The sequence below is a fragment of the Rhinopithecus roxellana genome, chromosome 9, assembly GCF_007565055.1.
Source record: "Rhinopithecus roxellana isolate Shanxi Qingling chromosome 9, ASM756505v1, whole genome shotgun sequence".
Lineage (NCBI taxonomy): Eukaryota > Metazoa > Chordata > Mammalia > Primates > Cercopithecidae > Rhinopithecus > Rhinopithecus roxellana.
In genome coordinates, this window is record NC_044557.1 from 39,924,580 (window position 1) to 39,945,628 (window position 21,049).

Below are 21,049 nucleotides of genomic sequence, written 5' to 3' on the forward strand. Positions count from 1 at the left end.
TGGCTTAATATAGGAGAAAAACATGAGTCAGGAAGCTTAACTCTGTTTGTTTGGAGTAAACTTAATTCATTATGAATTAAATCTGACAGAAATGGGTTCACAGATGATATGTAGTATTCTACAGGCTTTCTCTCTTGAAAGGATTTTTACCTCAGCATACCCTAAATAGTGAACCCCTACAGTGAATTAATATCTCTGAGGATTAAAGAGTAGGCAAATGCTAAATTATTAGAAGCCAAAATGCATACCAATCAGAAACAGAAGAAAATTTTTAGATTCTACTTCAAATGTTCTACTGTAATATGACAGTGTTATCTAGAAAGTTATCTGCTTATATCCAGGTCTAATATATTCTAAGCTCCACTAGTAACAGTGGGTTAAAAAATTTTAATAGCAGTTTCTATTTATGTTAAAACAAGAAAGTTATTGTTTGTACCCTGACACCAAAGTCCCTTTCTGGAAGGCATGATTCTCTCAATAGGCAGTTGGGCTGATTTTATGAACCCATCCTCTCCCTGAACATAGATACTGAAGGCAACCAGAAACCAAAAAACAGACGAAGTCTTTAACCTCAGCACTGGTGACCGGCAACATAAAATTGCAAAGTTTGAACCACTGGGAACCACTCCTTTAACATGAGGTGAACTCAGGGGCCATCACTGTCCAACTGTTCATAATTTCTCTTGCTTAGTAATACAACTCCATTTCTGATGTCACTTTATCATGAAGAAGGTTATAAAAATAAAAGAGCAAAGTGACTTCTGGAAATTTCTGGCCTCAATTCCAAGGGTACAGATAGCTATGAGTTACTATAGACTGTAAGAATATTTTAAATTTTATAACTGGCTAAAATGTTTTAAAATTCAATATGAAATTACGCTCTGTTGGATTCTAAAAGGATAGCCTAAAAGGTCACTTCATTTGGACTATGCCATGGTATGAAAGAAAAACAAACAAACAAACCAATAGTAAACCAGAAATTTAAATTGCTATATACCTGCGGCTGTTTATTTCCACTTCTTTCACGCCTTTCTTGCTTTTCCTCTGAAGCCACTTTTAAGTTGTGTTCTGCTGACAAATCCATATGTTCAGTTAAAATGAATGACTTAGAATAAAGACTATAATCTTTATAAAAATGGATACAAAATAACATACTTTTATAAATTGAGAGTTTAAATGAAGCTAAATGTTTACTGGAATATCTACATTTTTAAGAAGCACTTCTAATTATCTAAAATTTTAACAAACCACTTGGGGAGACACTAGATATCAGCAGGTTCAAGACATGCAAAAGTCTCAGGGTCACCCACAAATTATTCCACCCAATGTAAATAAACAAAACTGTTGGAAACAAAACAAAATTTAAAAATACAGTGAAAACATATAAAGTAACACTTTACTATTCTCTACTTCATAATAGTATCTTTTTAACAACATGCTAAGCGAGTTGTTATTTACTAATAATTTGCAAAATTTTTGTTACTGTTACACCTTTATAATGTACACTCTGTTTTTTACATCTGAAATGTTTTCCTCTACTATTCTGATAAATGTATTTTTGTGTTGTAAGACTCAGAATGTAGGCTGGGCACAGTAGCTCACACCTGTAATCCCATCACTTTGGAAGGTCCAGGTGGGATAACTGCTTAAAGCCAGGAGTTTAAGACCAGTCTGGAGACCATAGTGAAATCCTGACTCTACAGAAAATTTGCCAGGCATGGTGGTATGTGCCTGTAGTCCCAGCTACTCAAGAGGTTGAGGCAAGAGGATCTCTTAAGCCCAGGAGTTTCAGTTTGCAGTGAGTCTCGATCATGCCATTGCACTCTACCCTGGATGACAGAGTAAGAACTTTTTCCAAAAACAGAAAAAGAAAAAAGGAAAAAAGGCTCAAAATGCTATGTGAAGTCCTCCTTGAATCTGGCTATCTTTCTCCACATACACAGGCTCTCCGTCCTTGGGGCTCCCTTAGTACTTTGTCCATTTTTCTAATGTCACTTCACCATCTGAACTGCGCATCATGTTTTTGCACGTCTATCCCTTTTGTTGCTAGACTGTAGCAATCATCTTTGTATAAAGTCTTTATTTTACTAAATGTTTATTGAGCTCCTGCTAAGTGGTAGGCACTGGGGTTTAAAGAATGAGAATAGGCCAGGCGCGGTGGCTCAAGCCTGTAATCCCAGCACTTTGGGAGGCCGAGGCGGGCGGATCACAAGGTCAGGAGATCGAGACCATCCTGGCTAACATGGTGAAACCCCGTCTCTACTACAAAGTACAAAAAACTAGCCGGGCGAGGTGGCGGGCGCCTGTAGTCCCAGCTACTCAGGAGGCTGAGGCAGGAGAATGGCGTGAACCCGGGAGGCGGAGCTTGCAGTGAACTGAGATCCGGCCACTGCACTCCAGCTTGGGCGACAGAGCGAGACTTCGTCTCAAAAAAAAAAAAAAAATGAAAATAAAAGCTGTCAGGGATGGCTTTTCTAGAGATCATGCATGGGCTGAGACTTAGACAGTGAGGTTCACCAGATTAAAAGAGGCAGAGGGCAGGAAAGATAGTACATGCCAGACAGTGGCAAGAGAGGCAGAGAAGCCTCCCAGAGTGTATGTATTTGTCTACATGAGAGGGATGGTGACGGGGGCATCACCAGCAGCTCAGTAATGCCAGAAAAAGAGGCAGACAGAGAAAGGGCTGCAGATGGAGATTTGGGCAGAAAAACCTTATATAAACCAACTGTTACTGTTGTTTCTTAAATTTATTTTTAAAAAGCAAAACAAATTAGAAAAGCATAATTCCAAGAAAAAGACCAACATTTTACTTTATTGTATCTTATCCTATTTGACTTGATTTTTCTCAGAGATGGGGGTCTCACTATGCCACCTAGGCTACAGTGTAAGGCTGCTATCATAACTAACTGCAGGATCAAACTTCTAGGCTCAAGTAATTTTCCTGCTTTAGCCTCCCAAGTAGCTGAGATCACAGGGGCAGAACACCACACCCAGCTACAGATTTTTAAAAAATAGACACGAGGTCTGGCGATGTTGCCCACGCTGCTGGACCTCCTAGCCTCAAGGGATGCTTCTAGCTCAGCCTCCAACACTGACAAGATTACAGGCAGGAGCCACCATCCCTGGCAACACCAATATTTTCAAATGAATAAACTGGAGCTCCATCATTTTATTTTATCATGGATGGGTGAAAACTTTGTAGTAGACTCATGGACTCCATGGATTTGTGACAAGGAAACTATAGCATTAACTACAGCTGAAGCTTCCCTTGTCTCCCAGTCTCTTCACATGGTTAAGAGTAGAGACACTCAAGTGTCTCACCTTTTGCACCTTCTTTCCTTTTTTTCAAATTTGCAGGCTTCACAGCTGCTGTTTCTGCCAAACATGCAAGCTTATTAGATATTCCTTCTAGAAAACATCACCCCTCTGCCTCCTTACCTGGCAAAGTTTCACTCACTCTGCATGCTTCCCCTAAATCCTACCCATTTTTTTAGAAGCTTGCAGTCATCACCACAAATTTAAAAGTGCATGGCATCTAATGGACATAATAAATTTCTAGTAAATAATAACTATATGCTCCCAGGTGACACCTATCCTCCACCTACCCTCTACAAAATGGGTCAGCACACTGCAGACCACAGGCCAAATCCTGCCTACCCTAAGTTTTTTCTCAGTAAAGTTTTATGAGAGTACAATCATGCCTATTCACTGACATGCTGCCTATGACTGCTTTCACACTACAATTGCAGGGTTGAGTAGCTACAACAGAGACCACATGGCCTTCAGCTGCTTAAATTGTTCTTGAGAGAGAGAGAGAGAGGGAAAGAGAGACCACATGGCCTAAAATATTTCCTGTATGGCCCTTTATAGAAAAAGCTTGCCAATCCCTGCTTTATACTCTGAACAGAATGCCCTAATTCTCAAATTGAATCTAATGCCTCCCCTGCTCACAATTTTCCAATGAATTTCTAGAGCAAACACTGCTGGCTCCCTACCCAAGAGCAGTTCCTTGTTGTTTCTTGCTGGAGAATCACAAATCTATTTGGATATTTATTATCTCAATACTCCTCTCCAGCTTCAAAAGGTAAGTGATTATTCAAAGCTAATCACATAACCAGATTTGCTTTCCCAGAGCCTGGTTTAGGAATGAACATGTGGTGTGACCCAGCTAATAAAATTTTACAAAAAGGGCTGAGCACCGTGGCTCATGCCTGTAACCCCAGCACTTTGGGTGGCTGAGGCAGGCGGATCACAAGGTCAAGAGACCGAGGACCATCCTGGCCAACATGGTGAAACCCCGTCTCTACTAAACACAGAAAAATTACCTGGGCGTGGTCGCACGTGCCTGTTGTCCCGGCTCCTCGGGAGGCTGAGGCAGGAGAACTGCTTGACCTTGGGAGGTGGAGGCTGCAGTGAGCCAAGATCGTGCCACTGGACTCCAGACTGGCGACAGAGAGAGACTACATCCCCAAAAAAAAAAAAAAAAAAAAAAAAAATTACAAAAAGTCCCCTGCAAGCTTATGAATTTTCTCCCAATTTAAAAGACACATGTGAAGAAAAGCAGCCCTTCCAGCCTTTAGATGCTGTCTTGTGAGAACATGATGTTTGGAGCTGTTGCTAAGTAGCCAACCATGAAAGGAGACATGAACAAGACACTGCCAACAGCATAGCTGAAAGAGGAACAAGTGGGATCCAATAATATCACCGGACAACCAAAACAAGCCTGATTCTTATGGTTTTGGTCACTGTTAGGTCTTGCAGTATTTGCAGCCAAAAGCATTCTACCTCAGAAGTTTCCCCTGGCCTACAGGATAAGATCTACTCAGTTCTATACCATTAAAAGTCTTTTACTGGACTTGTTTCTAGACACAGGTAAAACAACAATAAAGTCTTTCCTAAGGTTGCCTTCACTGACACATACTAAACATAATAAACACATAATAAATAATAAGTATAAGTTATTTTCACTTCATTAACAAGCTCTCCATATTTTTTTTTTTTTGCGCTAGTAAATCTGAACTGCTCATAAACTCTACAAAGTTCACTCAGGTATCCTATCTTTTGAACTTGCTCCTCGTGTTTTAAAACTTTCATTCTTCACGGGTGCTGCTTCTGTCAAACATGCAAGCTTGTTAGATACTCCTTCTGCCAAGCATCATCCCTCTGCCTCCTTACCTGGCAAAGTTCCACCCACTCTGCACGCTCACCCTAAATCCTACCCACATTTTAGAAGTTTGCATTCATTACCACAAATGTAAATGTGCCTGGAACATACTGAACATGATACATATGTAATAAATAATAACTATAAGCTCCCAGGTGACACTGGACACATAGTAAGAACTATTTAAGGTGGTAAATAAATAACAGTGGTAATAACAATCTCCTAACTGTATTTTTTAAATGTATTTTGTCACATTGGAAAAATGCTTAGTCTATAAAAGATACATGATAGTTATTTTTTAAGTGGACAAATATATGAATGAATTAAAATATTTTTCTTAAAAATTCTGTTAAAAAACACAAAAATTAAATAGTTATCTATATTCTAATATTCTATTATGAGCACCTTAAAGACAAAAACTAAGTCAATTCCATCTTTGTCTCGTGCATTTGCCAAACCTAACTTATAGAAGTGATTTGACAAATATATACTAAATTAATGGTGTCTTTATACAGTTCAGATTGTACAACACATTAGGTGTTATACTTTTGTTATTGTAAACCATTTTTCTTTTTTTTTTATATACACTAAAACAGAATGAGTTCTACTAGTCAATGAAACTTTGCCAAAGCAAAATCACAAACTTCCAACGGGGAGGTCCAGTCAGCTAGTAGCAGTGATCCCCAAGCAGGAACACCAGAACCATTTTTATAATTTTATTATAATTAAAAAAATTTTTTTGAGCCTAGAGTTTGGCTATTGGAATATTTATTATGATCATCTCTTGCCTAATGGTTACCAGAGTTTTTTTTTTTTGTTTTTTGTTTGTTTTTTGAGATGGAATCTTGCTCTGTCACCCACGCTGGAGTGCAGTGGCACGTTCTCGGCTCACTGCAATCTCCACCTCCAAGGTTCAAACAATTCTCCTGCCTCAGCCTCCCGAGTAGTTGGGAATATGGGTGCCCACCCCCATGCCTGGCTTATTTTTGTACTTTTAGTAGAGATAGGGTTTCACCATGTTGGCCAGGCTGGTCTCAAAATCCTGACCTCAAGTGATCTGCCTTCCTTGGTCTTCCAAGTGCGGGGATTACATGCATGAGCCACCACGCCCAGTCTGGTAACAGATTACCTTGTCCCAACAAAATTACTATTATTATAATTATCCAGCACATAAAAAAACACAGCTTGTTCTAAGAAGTGAATATATCTCATGAGGTTCCAACTTATGGTGAATAAATTAGAAGTAGACCTTGTTTGTATAAGAATATGTAACATAACTTCTGCTTCTTGGGAAGGAATTACTTTTCTGTCTTCTGTATTCAGTAGGTATCTTCAGAAATAATCTCCTATTTGTATGGGTGCACAATGGCTCGGTTTTATGGTTCTTATTGCCATTTGTTTATGGTATCAGAAAGGGATTGTTGAATTCCCAGTTCTAAAGACAGTTACTTTCTTAGTGACACAAATTTCTGTGTAATACACTTCACCCTGAACAATAAGAGTTTGAACTGCAGGGGTCCACTTATATGCAGATTTTTCTTCTGCTTCTGCAACCAAGAGACAGCAAAACCAACCATTTTCTTCCTCCTCAGCCTAATTAACCTGAAGATGATGAAGATGAAGACCTTTGGGAGGATTCACTTATGTTTATGAATAGTAGGTATGTTTTTTTCTTTCTATGATTTTCTTTGTAACAGCTTCATTTCTCTAGCTTATTTTATTCTAAAAGCATAGTATATAATAATGCAACACATACCAACTATGTGGTCATCGACTGTTTATGTTATCAGTAAAGTTTCCAGTCAATGGTAGGCTATTAGTAGTTACGTTTGGAAGGAGTCAAAGTTATACTCAGATTTTCAACTGCACAGGGATCAGAGTCCCTAACTCCCAAAATATTCAAGAATCAACTGTAATTAACATTTATTTACTAAATATAAACCATTTACTATAAAAATTAAATAGAAGATCCATTTGCATAATAAGTCCAATTTGTAACAATGTAATTATAGAGGAAAATGCAACATGTTAACTTAAAAATCTAATTTCTTATTTATATTAATACAAAAATATAATGTAGAATTTCAGGGATCATAAACGAATTTTTTTCAGAGAATACTGTTTGAGATTGAGAACTAACTTCTTAAATAACTCTGAATTCTAAACTAAAGAAATTAAATTAAAAAAATTAATTTATACATAAATATACATATTTTAAACTGCTCTTTTATGATTAAAAATACGTAATCTTACTTTTCTTGGGTTTTTTTGGAGATAGAGTCTCGCTCTTTCATCCAGGCTAGAGTATAGTGGTGCCATCTCAGTTCACTGCAACCTCCATTTCCTGGGTTCAAGTGATTCTCCTGCCTCAGCCTCCCAAGTAGCTGGGATTACAGGCACCCGCCACCATGCCCAGCTAATTTTCATATTTTTAGTAGAGATGTGGTTTCACCCTGTTAGCCAGGCTGGTCTCAAAATCCCGACCTCAGGTGATCCACCCGCCTTGGCCTCCCAAAGTGCTGGGATTACATGTTTAAGCCACCATGCCTGGCCTGTAATTTTGCTCTTTAAAATCAGTAAGACCACCAAGAGAAATGAGAAATTTACTATCAGAAGTCTTACCTTGATTGTCATTTCGAAGATGATTTTTAAGTATCTTATTTTTATGTTCCAAAATTTGTTGTTGAATGCTATGCATAATAAATGTAATAAATAAAATTAGTATTTTAATAGCGATATGAAAAATATTTACCAAACATATTAAATTCTTAAAGCATTTCAGACCATATCAGAGCTAATATCAGAACTCTAATGTCCAATACACTTTAAAATTTTAAGCTCTATAAACTTATTAAGCTTCTAATTAAAGAAGAAAAACAGGAAGTACTCATAAACTGAGAAAAGCATAGCTCAGTAAGTTAATTCTAGTTAACTTAACAGCCTGGAAACTGTCCTGCACTCAGAGTAAGTCCTCGCTCTGTAACCAATAGGTATTTTGTTTTCAGACCAGTTGCTTCTCTTAGGCTCCGTGGCTTCCTCTAAAAAACAAAGATTTTACTACTTGACTTTACTAGGTTGTTAGGAGGATGTAATGAGATAAAATGTTTAAATGTTCAGAGAAATAGTAAAGCAATGGAAAAATTTATTCCTGAGCTGCATTGCTGGAACAATTTTGGAATCTCAAATAAAACCTGATGAGTGTTTTTTTATAGGTTCTAATATTTGAATGTCACAGTTTTCAGAGAATATTATTAAGTGCTAATTTTGGTTATTAGTTCTATTCATCGTGGCTTATAGTTCAGAGCATTTTAGCTAGTTCATAACTTGTAACTAAATTTATATATAAATATATTATTGTCTCATTAAAACATATAACCTAATTGTCCCCTATTACTGAGCTCATCAATCACACCAAGGGCAGAAAACTAATAGATGTCAAAACCTGGCTGGGACAACTACCATTCCTTCTCTACCTCCTCAAACTCAGAGCCAGCAGGTCTCTGTCAGAGGCTGCATTTTCTGGGTCCTCTCCGACTGACATACAAGACAAAGCCCTGCTTGTATTGTTTTTCAGTTCCATGAAAGAGATGCAAGTTGATGTTTCCTCATTTCCAAGTCATGTACTAACAACATATTTGCATGTAACATCCCATATGCCACTCAGCTCTGTTCTCATTTCACAGATCACCTTACATGAATACTTCTATAATGATCATAATAACAATTTCCATATCGGGTGACTCTTGTTTTGGTTTGACTCACATTATTTCCTTGAAGCTAGTTAACAAATAGTCAAATGACCTTCTAGGGACTATGCAACATGTGGAATGCTTTCTGAATTTGTGTGCCATCCTTAGGCAGCAGGCATGCTTATCTGTTCTGTATTGATCCAATTTTAGAATATGTGCTGTTGAAACAAGTATAAAGCCCTGTTTTATACACGGATACTCAAAAGTCATGGATGAGGCTTAGCTCTGTAAAATCCAAATTACCTACTTTAGATACAGAGAATTCTGTTGAATGACTTCCTGTGAGGTAGAATTTTAAAATATTTTAAAAACTTGAGGGAGAGATGCAAATAGCCTGACAGATTTTCATTATTATGGAAACACATTACTTGAGGGGCCAACTCCAAGTTGGTGCCCATTACTCTATTGAAGGATAATGTGGAACATTCTGCTATCTAACAAAAGCTGCTACACAGGACAGAAAAAAGGCTCAAGATACAGATGTGACAACAAAAGGCAAAGGGACCTCTGCTCTCTTCCTGCAACATTATTTGAATATCCCTGACTGTTGAGTACAATCCAACTAATATTTGCTAGAGAACAGATGGAAACTGGTCTCAAAGGATAACATACCATGAAGGTATAGGCTAGGCCTAGCTAAGAGGTGGGCTACAAATAAGGTTTTTAGTATTAGGGAGAAGGTCAATTTACTCACTATGTGTGTGGGTAAAGCTAGGAGGCCTCTCTGCCAGAGCAGGGTGCTGGGAACAATGGCTGAGCCTATGTACATGAACTAAAAAACACTGTAGCTGTGGATACTGTGTATGAGTCATATGAAGAGTGAGGGATCTGAATCAGTAAGGGCATCCTGGTGCCAAAAGACAATCATTACCAGATTGCAGGACAAGTTACAATGGCAGCAATACAGGAAGTGAATCAATGGAAACAACAGAATGACTAGAATGGCCTTTCCCCCCCTTCTTCTGACTTGTAAAGCAAGATTGTCTCCCTTGGACTTAGGGAACCCCTTAGCTTTTTGAGAAATCCAAAGGAGGAAGGCATAAGAGATAGCCCCAGGGAATAATACAAGATTTTTTGCTACACTGGACATTTCAAGACCCAACAACTAATCTGGAAAGTCAGGCCAGGCATGGTGGCCTTTGCGAGGCCGAGGCAGGAGAATCACTTGAGCTCAGGAACATGGGCAACATAGTGAGACTTTGTTTAAAAAGAAAAAAAAAAAAAAGAAAGAAGAAAGAAAAAAAGAAAGTAAAAGATGTGACATTATTTATGTCTCACATACAAGGGTAATACTTGGAATGAAATGAACAACACTGAGATCCCTAGGGATAAAGGTCTTCAAAGATTCTGAAAGAACCTTGCACTCATTGCTACTTCTAACTAGTCTGGCTTTCTGTTTGATTTCTGGTTAAAAAGTAGACTAACTTGTTGCCATTCCAAACTACCTCAACCAAACTATGAACTCTCACCTAATGTATAAGATGCAATATTTGTAATTATTTTAAACCTTAATTTAGTATTAACCTAATATAAGCATATACCTTCTCAAATCACAACAAACAGCATAATCCTCAGCAGTGTGGCCAAACACGTCTTGAGAAAAGATATTTACATTTTGTTGAAGGAGGATGCTGACGATACTTGACGAGTTATGCTGCACAGCAAGCATGAGGGCTGTTCTAAAATAACAAAGAAATAACAGCACACAAGAACTTTAATAAAGATATTTAATTAGCAAATTGGATACACTTTACCGATTTCATACCTTGCCTGTCAGGATAGACATAATAACCATTTACATGTACTAGCTTATGTGTATAAGCATATTGGGTGCTCAAGTGTTCATCTTGGTGGTAAATTACCACCAAGGCTAGAAGGCAGGGACAACAAAGAAGCTTCTTGTCCCATTGGGATATGACATAATACAAGCTCCTAATTTATAATCTTTTGGTGACCAAGAAACTGTGCTGAGGTCACTTATCTAAAGTAGGCAAAGATTTAGATGAAGATTTCCCCATTGTTTTCCTAGTCTGATATATTGTAATTCAAAGTCAGCTAGGGATCAAACAAGTAAGAGCTATCTGCAGGCTGAAAACAACAGCAACAACAACAACTATAGTAATAGTAGTAGTTGTAAACTGAAAGTCAAAGTCTATGCTTTATAAAATTTAGAAAATACAAAACCCCTTTAGTTATTATGATTACAGGACCAAAAACATCAGATTACAAATAACAGTCTATAAGAGAAGATGAAGCCTACTACATACTGCTTTTGATGTTACTCAGTCCAAATAACTGCTTTTCTACCTAACTGATTATTTGTATTTTTTTTTGCTATATGCCAATAATTATAAGTGAATCTTATTAACATTTCTTACTTGAGTTACCACTCTAGAACACTCAGGTTTTTAGGAAATAAAAAACAACAAAAATCAAAAACTATTGCACCTTCTGAAATTGTCAACGGCATGTATATTTGCCTGGTTCTTCAATAAAAATTCCACCATTTGCTGTCTCGTAGAATTTATAGCCAACAAAAGTGGAGTGTTTCCCTCCTGTAAGAAAGCAAAAACAATTTATAATTCACAAAATTACATATTTCTCAACTGAACTAAAAGTCTTCTATAAGATGCTATGAACTTAAACTTGCAATAAAGAAAGAAAGTAAATGCAAAGCAGTCCCTTCCTTTTCACTCCTCTGTTCTTTCCCACATACTGCCTTGCAAACACCCCTCCTCTGCCTCCCCACATTAACTTCGGTCATCTCCAAAACTCACTTTATTTACCAGTCCCAAAAATCCTTGCTTCTATCTCAGCATTTAGCACAGTATATCGTAATTATTTCATTGTTTCCCACTGAAACCAAGAGCTTCTTGAGGACAAAGGCTGTATCTTTTTTCTCTATAACCCTAAAACCTAAGACATAGTAGCAAATGCTTTAAGTTTTTAAAATAAATTAATGATTTAAATTATCTCTAGAGTAGTGTTTCTTAAACTATATTTTAAAGAATATTTGTTTTACCAGAAGAACTGTACCCCAACAAAAAGGTTCCATGATCATCTGCATTTGAGAAGTATTACAGAACTGTATTACATGGCCAAAAATCTAGAAATCCCTTGAACTTTGCCTAATCTCAATTTGACAATACTTTTTGTGGCAAACATTAACACTTTAGGAACTAGAGTTTCAGGGATACAGTTGTCAGAGCTTCGCAATACAAGTGTAGGTTTCCTCTGGGTGGTACAAACTTGCTTGATTCACTTGTATCAACGGTGTCAGGATGTCAATGTCAGGCACTCCTGATGCAAAGGGGTCACTAAGGAAATGAGCTCTGAATTAAGGGAGACTGGCTTCAAATTCACTTATTTTCCTTACTATTAAATAGTGCATGGGATTTTTCCTAATACAAGAAGATAGATTTTCATCTTAACTTAGAAAGTTCAGTATGTGTTCTGTGTAATACAGACCAGTTAAAAATTTTTGAAAATAAATATTAAAAAGCAAAGCTCAGTAAGAAATTTTATTCTCAATTATAATGATAATCCTGGGATGCTAATGCAACTTTACTTTTAAAATCCATTTGTATTGGTTTCCATTTAAATTGCTATTTAACATTTTTTTTTACTTTAGGCAAAATATAAATCAGAAATAAAAATACAATGGCTTATCAAGAAAAGTTCTAATACTGATGTATATTTCTAGCATAACAAAAGCCAGTAAGTCACTTGCTTTTTTTTTGTTTTGAGACAGAGTCTCACCCTGTCACCCAGGCTGGAGTGCAGTGGCATGATCTCCCCTCAATGCAAGCTCCGCCTCACGGGTTCACGCCATTCTCCTGCCTCAGCCTCCCAAGTAGCTGGGACTACATTTGCCAGCTAATTTTTTGTATTTTTAGTAGAGACAGGGTTTCACCATGTTAGCCAGGATGGTCTGGATCTCCTGACCTCGTGATCTGCCTGCCTCGGCCTCCCAAAGTGCTGGGATTACAGGTGTGAGCCACCGTGCCCAGCCGTCACTTGCATTTTTAAGGGACATTGCTGAGAAGAAAGATATAATGTCTACAATATTCATAATCTATCCACTTCTCAGCAGGCATAACCTAAAAAGGCTTCTAGGCATTCTTATGAGCAGATCACTATTTGTGGTATAGATATAAAAAAAGAGTTAAACTTCTGAATTCTAAAATCCAACTCTGTAATTGAGGGATTTATATAAACTATAGACTATATATTATGAACTAATATATGTTGTCTTGAAAAACTTGATATCTTTATGAAAATATACTATAAAAAAGGAGTTGTAAACTCAAATACTTGTAAGGATGAAGGAGGTTACCTAAGTAAGTGAAGTATTCAGGTGGGTACAGTAGCAAACTGGAGAATATGTGCCTCCTACACAGGGCAACCTCTGCACAGCAGACCAAGCACTGATGTGGTTCAGGGGACACCAGATTTGATTCTTAAGCCTGAGGTCCAGATTTCTGCATGAGTTTACTAAATTTTACATGTTGACTCAATTTAAAGAGGCAAAGAACAAATCTATGTGCCACATGTAGACTATTGCCCTTGTGTTTTTATATTTGCTATGAATGTGTTACTAAATGATTGTATATAAACCAAGTATTTGCATGTGGAACTTTTTCTTTCTCTAGTATCATATGTTTAATAAAAAAACTCAGGCCCTGAAATATACATAATAAAAATTGCTGTTAAGACTGATAATACCCACCTCAAGAATTTTCCCAACATTTACTCATTTGCAATCTGTGTATATCATTTTCCCAGTTTGTTAACCAAATAGATAATTAGTTCATAGGACTGCAGAAACTGAATTATTAAAAGAATTTCTATTGTATTCTCACTGACTTCAAGGATTTGTGTTTAAAACTGACATCCTGATTACGCCAAAGCTCTATAAACTTAACAGACACACTCAGATAGTCCCTAATACAACTTCAACTGAAAAAAAAAAGTTCAGGATTTGCTACTAATCTAATTGAAAAAAATCTCACTTGTAATGAACATTTTTTGACACATAATCACTAGAATGGTGACAGAGGAACATGAAATTGTGAAAGGGTCAGCCTCTACTTATTGAAAGATTACCCACAAGCAAATTGCTGAAGACTCTCTGAATGGCAGTGAATGATTCATGGTGGGAAGGAAAGGGTGTTATTCTGTAAGCTGAGAGCTGTTGCCAATGATATTTCCTTTCACTTCCCAGTCACAAACGTAGAGAAAGACAGATAAGTCAGGTTAACGTTATTGGAAAGGAGACTTTGAAGAAAGTAGCACCTATCAAATGCCAACTCTTTTAGAGATTTCTTATGTCTTTGAGATACAGGAATTTATATACTGCACTTATCTATTCTGTGCTTCTTAATCAGGAGTGTATTCGAATGCTGAGGTATTTGTTTTTGCTCTTGTTGTTGTAAGAGACAAGATTTTTGGATTGGCGCCATGTTTCAGGAGAATAATTGCACAAGCCTCTTCCTGGCAATGTACAGCCTATTCGTGTAAGATAAAAAATTAGACTATAAATTCTAAGGGGCAGGCGGATCACGAGGTCAGGAGATCCAGACCATCCTGGCTAACACGGTGAAACCCTGTCTCTACTAAAAATACAAAAAAATTAGCCAGGTGTGGTGGCGGGCACCTGTAGTCCCAGTTACTTGGGAGGCTGAGGCAGGAGAATGGCGTGAACCTGGGAGGCGGAGCTTGCATTGAGGGGAGATCATGCCACTGCACTCCAGCCTGGGCAACAGGGTGGGACTCCGTCTCAAAACAAACAAAAATTACTGTTTCTCAGGCTGGACTCAAACTCCTGGGCTGAAGCAATCCTCCCACCTCAGCCTCCTGAGTAGCTGGGACTACAGGTACATGCCATTGTGTATGACTTCAAGAAAATATTATTAACCATACATGTTCAGAACTTATTAGATCTATTACATCAAAAACCTCAGGGGAAAGCCTACACTTGTAGATTTTTAACAAAATTTCCCCAGGTCACTGTAATGCACAATTCTAGCTAAGAATTACTGCAGCAGACAATCACTTCCGTTTCATCTCTCACCCACACGGCCAGTATCCTTTATCAGTTGGGATGTGGCCAGAAAGAGAAGAGTATGAGATAGAGTTTTTTATTAAAACTCCAGTTAATTTTCCTGGGTGTGGGTATAACAGGGACAAGTAAACCCAAAATCCCAGTTGATTTTGCTGTTTATAAGTTCCTTATCTCCCACCTTCCCACCAAGATATTCTAGATTTGAGAGTTTAGACTCTTATCTAAGTGACTGTTTTTGCCAGGATGGGTAATAAGTCAGTTACTAATTTGTTCCACCCTTTGCTGAAGTGTTTCTCACCTCATCACCATCTACTCACTGCCAATCTGGTTTCCTCAGAGTCCTCTAAGAATTAATCTTCATGCAAGTTTCAATCACTCTGTTTACCAAACCAAAAATGATTACCCCAAAGCTGAAGAGCACTTTGTCTCAATACATAAACTGGAAAAACAACAAACTAAAAAACAAAACCTCTTCTTGGCATTTTCCCTCATTACCTAATTTCCAAGTGACCTGCATGTTTTTGATTGTTCTCCTTTTCCCTTCCCATTTTTCCCTCTTAAATCTTATCAATGAAAGATACATCCTTTTTTTTAGAAAACTGTCAGCAGCAGCAAGATTTCCATTTATTGTAAGTTGCTTTAGTTTTGAGTTTTAAGATAAAACCTGTTTCCAGGGTAATTTTTTTCCTGTGATTTTTTTAAGTACTAATTAGAAAAAAAAAATACACCTGGGGTAGGAAACAAATATTTGAAAAGAAGTTTTACCTTAACAAATTCACAAATACTTCCCATAAGTGCACTAAGAAAGCTGTGCCCTCTAATGCTTCTTTAAAAGTATCAATATTTAAAATAAAATTTTAGACAATTATTTCAAAATATTTTTATTCAGAAACACTTGAGTTCCAAATATGAAAAACTGACTCTTAACTATGTCAATGTTAAAACAAACATTTTGAAAAGAAAGTTGATTGATTTATACCTCATTTAGTGCTTCAATATTTGCATGGTGGGAAAGCAGTTTTTCTGCCAGTGAAGTCCCCTTACTATACACAGCATAATGGAGAGCAGTGTTGCCATAGATATCCTTAATGTTTGGATTGGCGCCACGTTCCAGGAGAATAATTGCACAAGCCTCTTCCTGGCAATGTATAGCCTATTTGTGTTAGATAAAAAATTACACTATAAATTCTAAGAATTCAAAATACGTATTCCACAGGTTTCACCAACTAGTTATATTTAAATGAGATAAATTCATTTTAACTCTATGTATTTAAATCAAATCCATTTCATGCTGAAAGAGTTGGCTACTATATACCTTCATTAACGGTGTTCTGTTTAATCTGTCACAGATGTCGATCTGGCAACTTCTGCTCAGCAAGAGAGTGACCACTTCCACACGGCCATGGGCAGAGGCCAAATGTAGAACGGTCCTAGGAGAGAGGAGATTTCAGGAAATTGTAGTGCAATATCTCAAAACCTACAATGGTTCATGTAACTGTAAACACTGAATGGCAGTTATTCCTCTGCCTTCAAAACAAATAATTTTCTTTTTTTTTTTTTTTGAGACGGAGTCTCGCTCTGTCGCCCGGGCTGAAGTGCAGTGGCCGGATCTCAGCTCACTGCAAGCTCCGCCTCCCGGGTTTACGCCATTCTCCTGCCTCAGCCTCTGGAGTAGCTGGGACTACAGGGGCCCGCCACCTCGCCCTGGCTAGATTTTTGTATTTTTTTAGTAGAGACGAGGTTTCACCGTGTTAGCCAGGATGGTCTCGATCTCCTGACCTCGTGATCCGCCCGTCTCGGCCTCCCAAAGTGCTGGGATTACAGGCTTGAGCCACAGCGCCCGGCCTACAAATAATTTTCTTTTGACTAAAGTACAATATTTATTAGCTCTTACTGCTCCCTATGCCTATTTGGATAGAATGAGCTTGGTGCTTGGATTCAGTTCAACTAGGGCTTGAGTTCTACTTGGTACTCGGTCACATACCAGCTATTGCTTAACCTTTCTGTGCCTCAATTTCCACATTAATAAAATAAAGATGACGGCCGGGCACGGTGGCTCAAGCCTGTAATCCCAGCACTTTGGGAGGCCGAGACGGGTGGATCACGAGGTCAGGAGATCGAGACCATCCTGGCTAACACGGTGAAACCCCGTCTCTACTAAAAAAAAAATACAAAAAACTAGCCGGGCGAGGTGGCGGGCACCTGTAGTCCCAGCTACTCGGGAGGCTGAGGCAGGAGAATGGCGTAAACCCGGAAGGCGGAGCTTGCAGTGAGCTGAGATCCGGCCACTGCACTCCAGCCTGGGCAATAGAGCGAGACTCTGTCTCAAAAAAAATAAAAAATAAAATAAAATAAAATAAAATAAAATAAAGATGACAACAGTAGCTAGCTCACAGGACACCATTATGATGCTTAAATGAAAATCTATGTAAAGCATTTACAACCATTTCCAGAACAAGCAACAACTCAATAACTGTTAGATTTTTGTTTGTTGAGACAGGGTCTTGCCCTGTTGTCCAGGCTGGAGTGCAATGGTGTATTTATGCCTCACTGCAGCCTGAAACTCGTAGGCTCAAGCAATCCTGCCCTAGCCTCCTGAGTAGCTGGGACCACAGGAGCGCACCAGCATAATCAGCAAATTTTTAAATATGTTGTGTAGAGTAGGAATGTCACTTTGTTGCCCAGTCTGGTCTCAAACTCCTGGCATCATGGGAACTTCCCACCTCATGCTTCCAAAGTTCTGGAATGACAGGTGTGAGCCACGCACCCAGCCAGATGTTATAATTATTACTATTACTACTACTTAACAAAAACATTTTAATTAAGTAAAATGATACAATTATTGCTATTTTGCAGGATGATTTAAAGGTTAGGTCACACTTTAGCATATCTGATATTGGAATGGCATTTATAATTCATAATTTTTTATAATTGGTAGCATTTAAAAAATCATCTTATTAATATAGAAAATAGTAGGGTATTACACAATCCATGAGGCCTTACATTAAGTAGAATACGGTATACACAGCAGGTCTAGGGCAGTTCTAGGCATCTGACACTTAAATACATTTTAATTCCTAAAAGTACCACGGGGAACGATCACTGAAGTAACAACATATTTTTTAAACAAATTACTTCTTACTTTGATTTTTAAAAACATGAAGCTAAAGAAAACTAATGATTGAGATGAACAGGTATGGCTCATTTTAGTCAACACTTAGATTTACAGAATATATGCAAATCAGACTTTCCAATTATTAATATTAGAATTTAAGACTGATAAATTTTCAAAAGGGCAGTTAAAGGTTATCTCTTACTGTTTTCTACCTTCAGAAATGCTTTTTCTTGAAAGGTGGAAGGAAAAGCTTCAGTGAGATTAAGTCCTACTATTCCCATTTTAAATCTCTCATCTTGCTCAGGTAGAACAGGTAAACATAAAGGTTTTAAGTATGGAAGGGTCCTGAGAGATAGTGCAAAATGTCTGCTACATAACAGGTTTTCAGGTTATGTTTGATGAATAAATGGATTGATAGAATACAGTTGGGGAGCCCAGTATTTTTAAATACAACTTCTATAAACCAATATTTTTGTGATAGTAATAATATTTGCTGCTTGTTATTTTTATAAGACTACAACTATAATGAAATGATTAATCTATCATTGTTTGCATATGCATATATGTAATGAATCTATACATAGAAAAACATATATACATAAAAAATATATACACAATAAAATCTGCAAGCACAGATAAAAAGATTCCCTTTTTATTTCTGAAGAAGCTAAAAGTTCAAACAAGATAACAACTCTCAATAATAATATAAAATAGTGAGAAATTATTTTTATCTGTACAAGATTCATATTTCTCTCTTCCCAAATATTATTCCACTAATAATAAATTTTTACTAGAAGTTTCATAAATGCTCACTTCAGAAATCAAAGGTAAGAAAAAGGAACAAAAGACTTTAAAATAATACTAATGCTCAGAAGTTACAAATTTTATCCTATTTTGTACATAATTTTGGCTAACACAAGACCATAGTATGTTTGTGTGTATGTGCAAGCAAACTGATTTTTTTTTCCTCACTGGCTATAACAAAATACATCTTCACACATCAACATACTTCTCGACCTACTGCCACCATCAATGGCCACATATCCATTCTATGGGTTCTTAACATAAACGCTGAGAAAAACAAAGTGCATGTATCTCTATTTTCTAAAGGTATTTTAATACAATGGAATTGATGGGTAAAAGGCATATACATTTTTAAAATGTGGTAATTATCTCCAAATTATCCACTTGAAAAGTCATCAGCAACTTAAACTTCAAGCAGCAGTGTAAGTACCACTGCTCTTTATTCTCACACACACTGTGGATAGAAAACAGTCTCATTCCTCTTTCAACTTAAATTCTCTTATGAGAAACACTAAGGATTTTTTTCTATGTACATAAGTAACTTGTGGATCTGCAAAAAAGTACTTTGCTCACTTTTAGAGTTCTTTTCTTGTGGATTTGATTGGAAAGAATTCCCTGTAAAATAAAGATGTGTTTTTTATCTGTATATATATAACTGATACATATATAACATATTAGTAATATATACAATTTGTTATATATATAATCAGTAAATGTTACATATATAATCATAAAATATCATATTATAAAGAATAAATTCTCTAGGATGAGTTAACGTGAAATTACCTGTATAAATAAGTCTTTGTGTTTTGTTCTGGTACTTTTCTCATTTTGCATATGTAAAAATTTCAGTCTAAATTCCATCTGGAACTCAGTTTTGTGACACAAAGTTTCATTAGTTTTCTTCACACAGCAGGCATTTATTAATAACTCATCCTTTCCTACTCATCTGAAATGTTACCATTATCAATCCCTATGCATGTATCTTGCATATATTTCAGTGTTTTTGGATATCCTATTCTGTTCCATTTATTTGTGTTTTCAGCTGTTAGTAAATAATTAATTGTGGGAATTAATAGCACATTTTGATATCTAGAGAAGCAAGTCTTTTCACTCCATTATAAACATTTTTAAAAGTCATCACAATAGTAAGACAGACAGCAAGTGTCATGCACAAATCATAAAACCTTGATATTTTCATTCGGTTTATGTAAAACTGATAAACATAGAAAGAGCTCACATTTTGAGAAAACTGAGTCTTCCCATTCAAGGAACCCACGCCCCACTTCCAAGTGTCCCTCTAAGAAGCCGCAGTAAAGAACCTATCTACCTAGGTGGATTCGGATGTGAAACCGACACAGGGTTTTATCTGAGAACTCTTCGCCTACTGAAAATGGCTCCTGGTATTTTTGACATGGGAATGAGTTCTCATTAGGCACCTCCCTATCATGTATATGATTCCATGTTTTACACGTGTATATGCTTAACTTCGTGAGTTAAATCACTCAAATTCTCCACCAAGCGCTGCAGGAGGGGAATTGCCAGTGATGGAAAGCAGCTGAGGCTCCACTTGGCTGAGCTGCTCCGAGGGTCCCGGCGCCCTCCAAGGTCTGGGCTGCAGGGAAGCCGGGCCTGGGGGCCCCCTCCCACCGCAGGCTGAGCCCCACCTACCTGTCCTTTCTGTCGCGGGCGTCCACGTCGCGAAACCGCCTCAGGCAGCGCTCCACCTCCGCGGCGTTGCCCTTGATGGCCGCCCTGTGGATCTTCCGCAGTTCCCAGTCCCGGATGTGGTACCCGGGACCCGCGTACTCTTCGTCCCTGGAGCTCAGGAGCGCCTGGCCCAGGCGTCTCCCGAAGCTGAAGAGCTTCCTCATGGTGGCAACTCTCAGACGCCCACAACCCGCTCCTGAGCCGCCGCGGCCCCTCGTGGCCTTTCCACCCCCACCCAGTCCCAAATCCGCGATCCCCCCCACCAACCCGCGATCCACCTGCAAATCCAAGATACACCCCAAACCCGCGATCCACCCCCAAATCCAAGATCCACCCCCAAACCCGCGATGTAGCTCAGAATCCGCGATCCAGCCCGGTCCACCACAGCCTTCAGCAGCGACACTCGCAGCCTCCGACCTCTCAGACCGAGCCCTGCGAAGCGG

General features: G+C 38.0%; 1 protein-coding gene and 1 non-coding gene across 2 annotated transcripts in view; both read right to left on the reverse strand.

Annotated features, from left to right (window-relative positions):
* The window catches only part of LOC104677925 (ankyrin repeat domain-containing protein 18A-like), a 60,429-nt gene extending 39,612 nt beyond the window's left edge, over positions 1–20,817 (reverse strand). The window contains 8 exon segments of the mRNA XM_030937889.1: positions 998–1,068; positions 3,322–3,375; positions 7,787–7,854; positions 10,455–10,592; positions 11,362–11,468; positions 15,957–16,130; positions 16,293–16,407; positions 20,568–20,817. Coding sequence (XP_030793749.1) covers positions 998–1,068; positions 3,322–3,375; positions 7,787–7,854; positions 10,455–10,592; positions 11,362–11,468; positions 15,957–16,130; positions 16,293–16,407; positions 20,568–20,770 — 930 coding nt within the window. The 5' untranslated portion in view covers positions 20,771–20,817.
* LOC115899779 lies at positions 8,981–9,083 on the reverse strand. The gene has a single exon (XR_004059384.1). It is a non-coding gene; the product is annotated as a U6 spliceosomal RNA (small nuclear RNA).
* Positions 20,818–21,049: the final 232 nt, after the last annotated feature.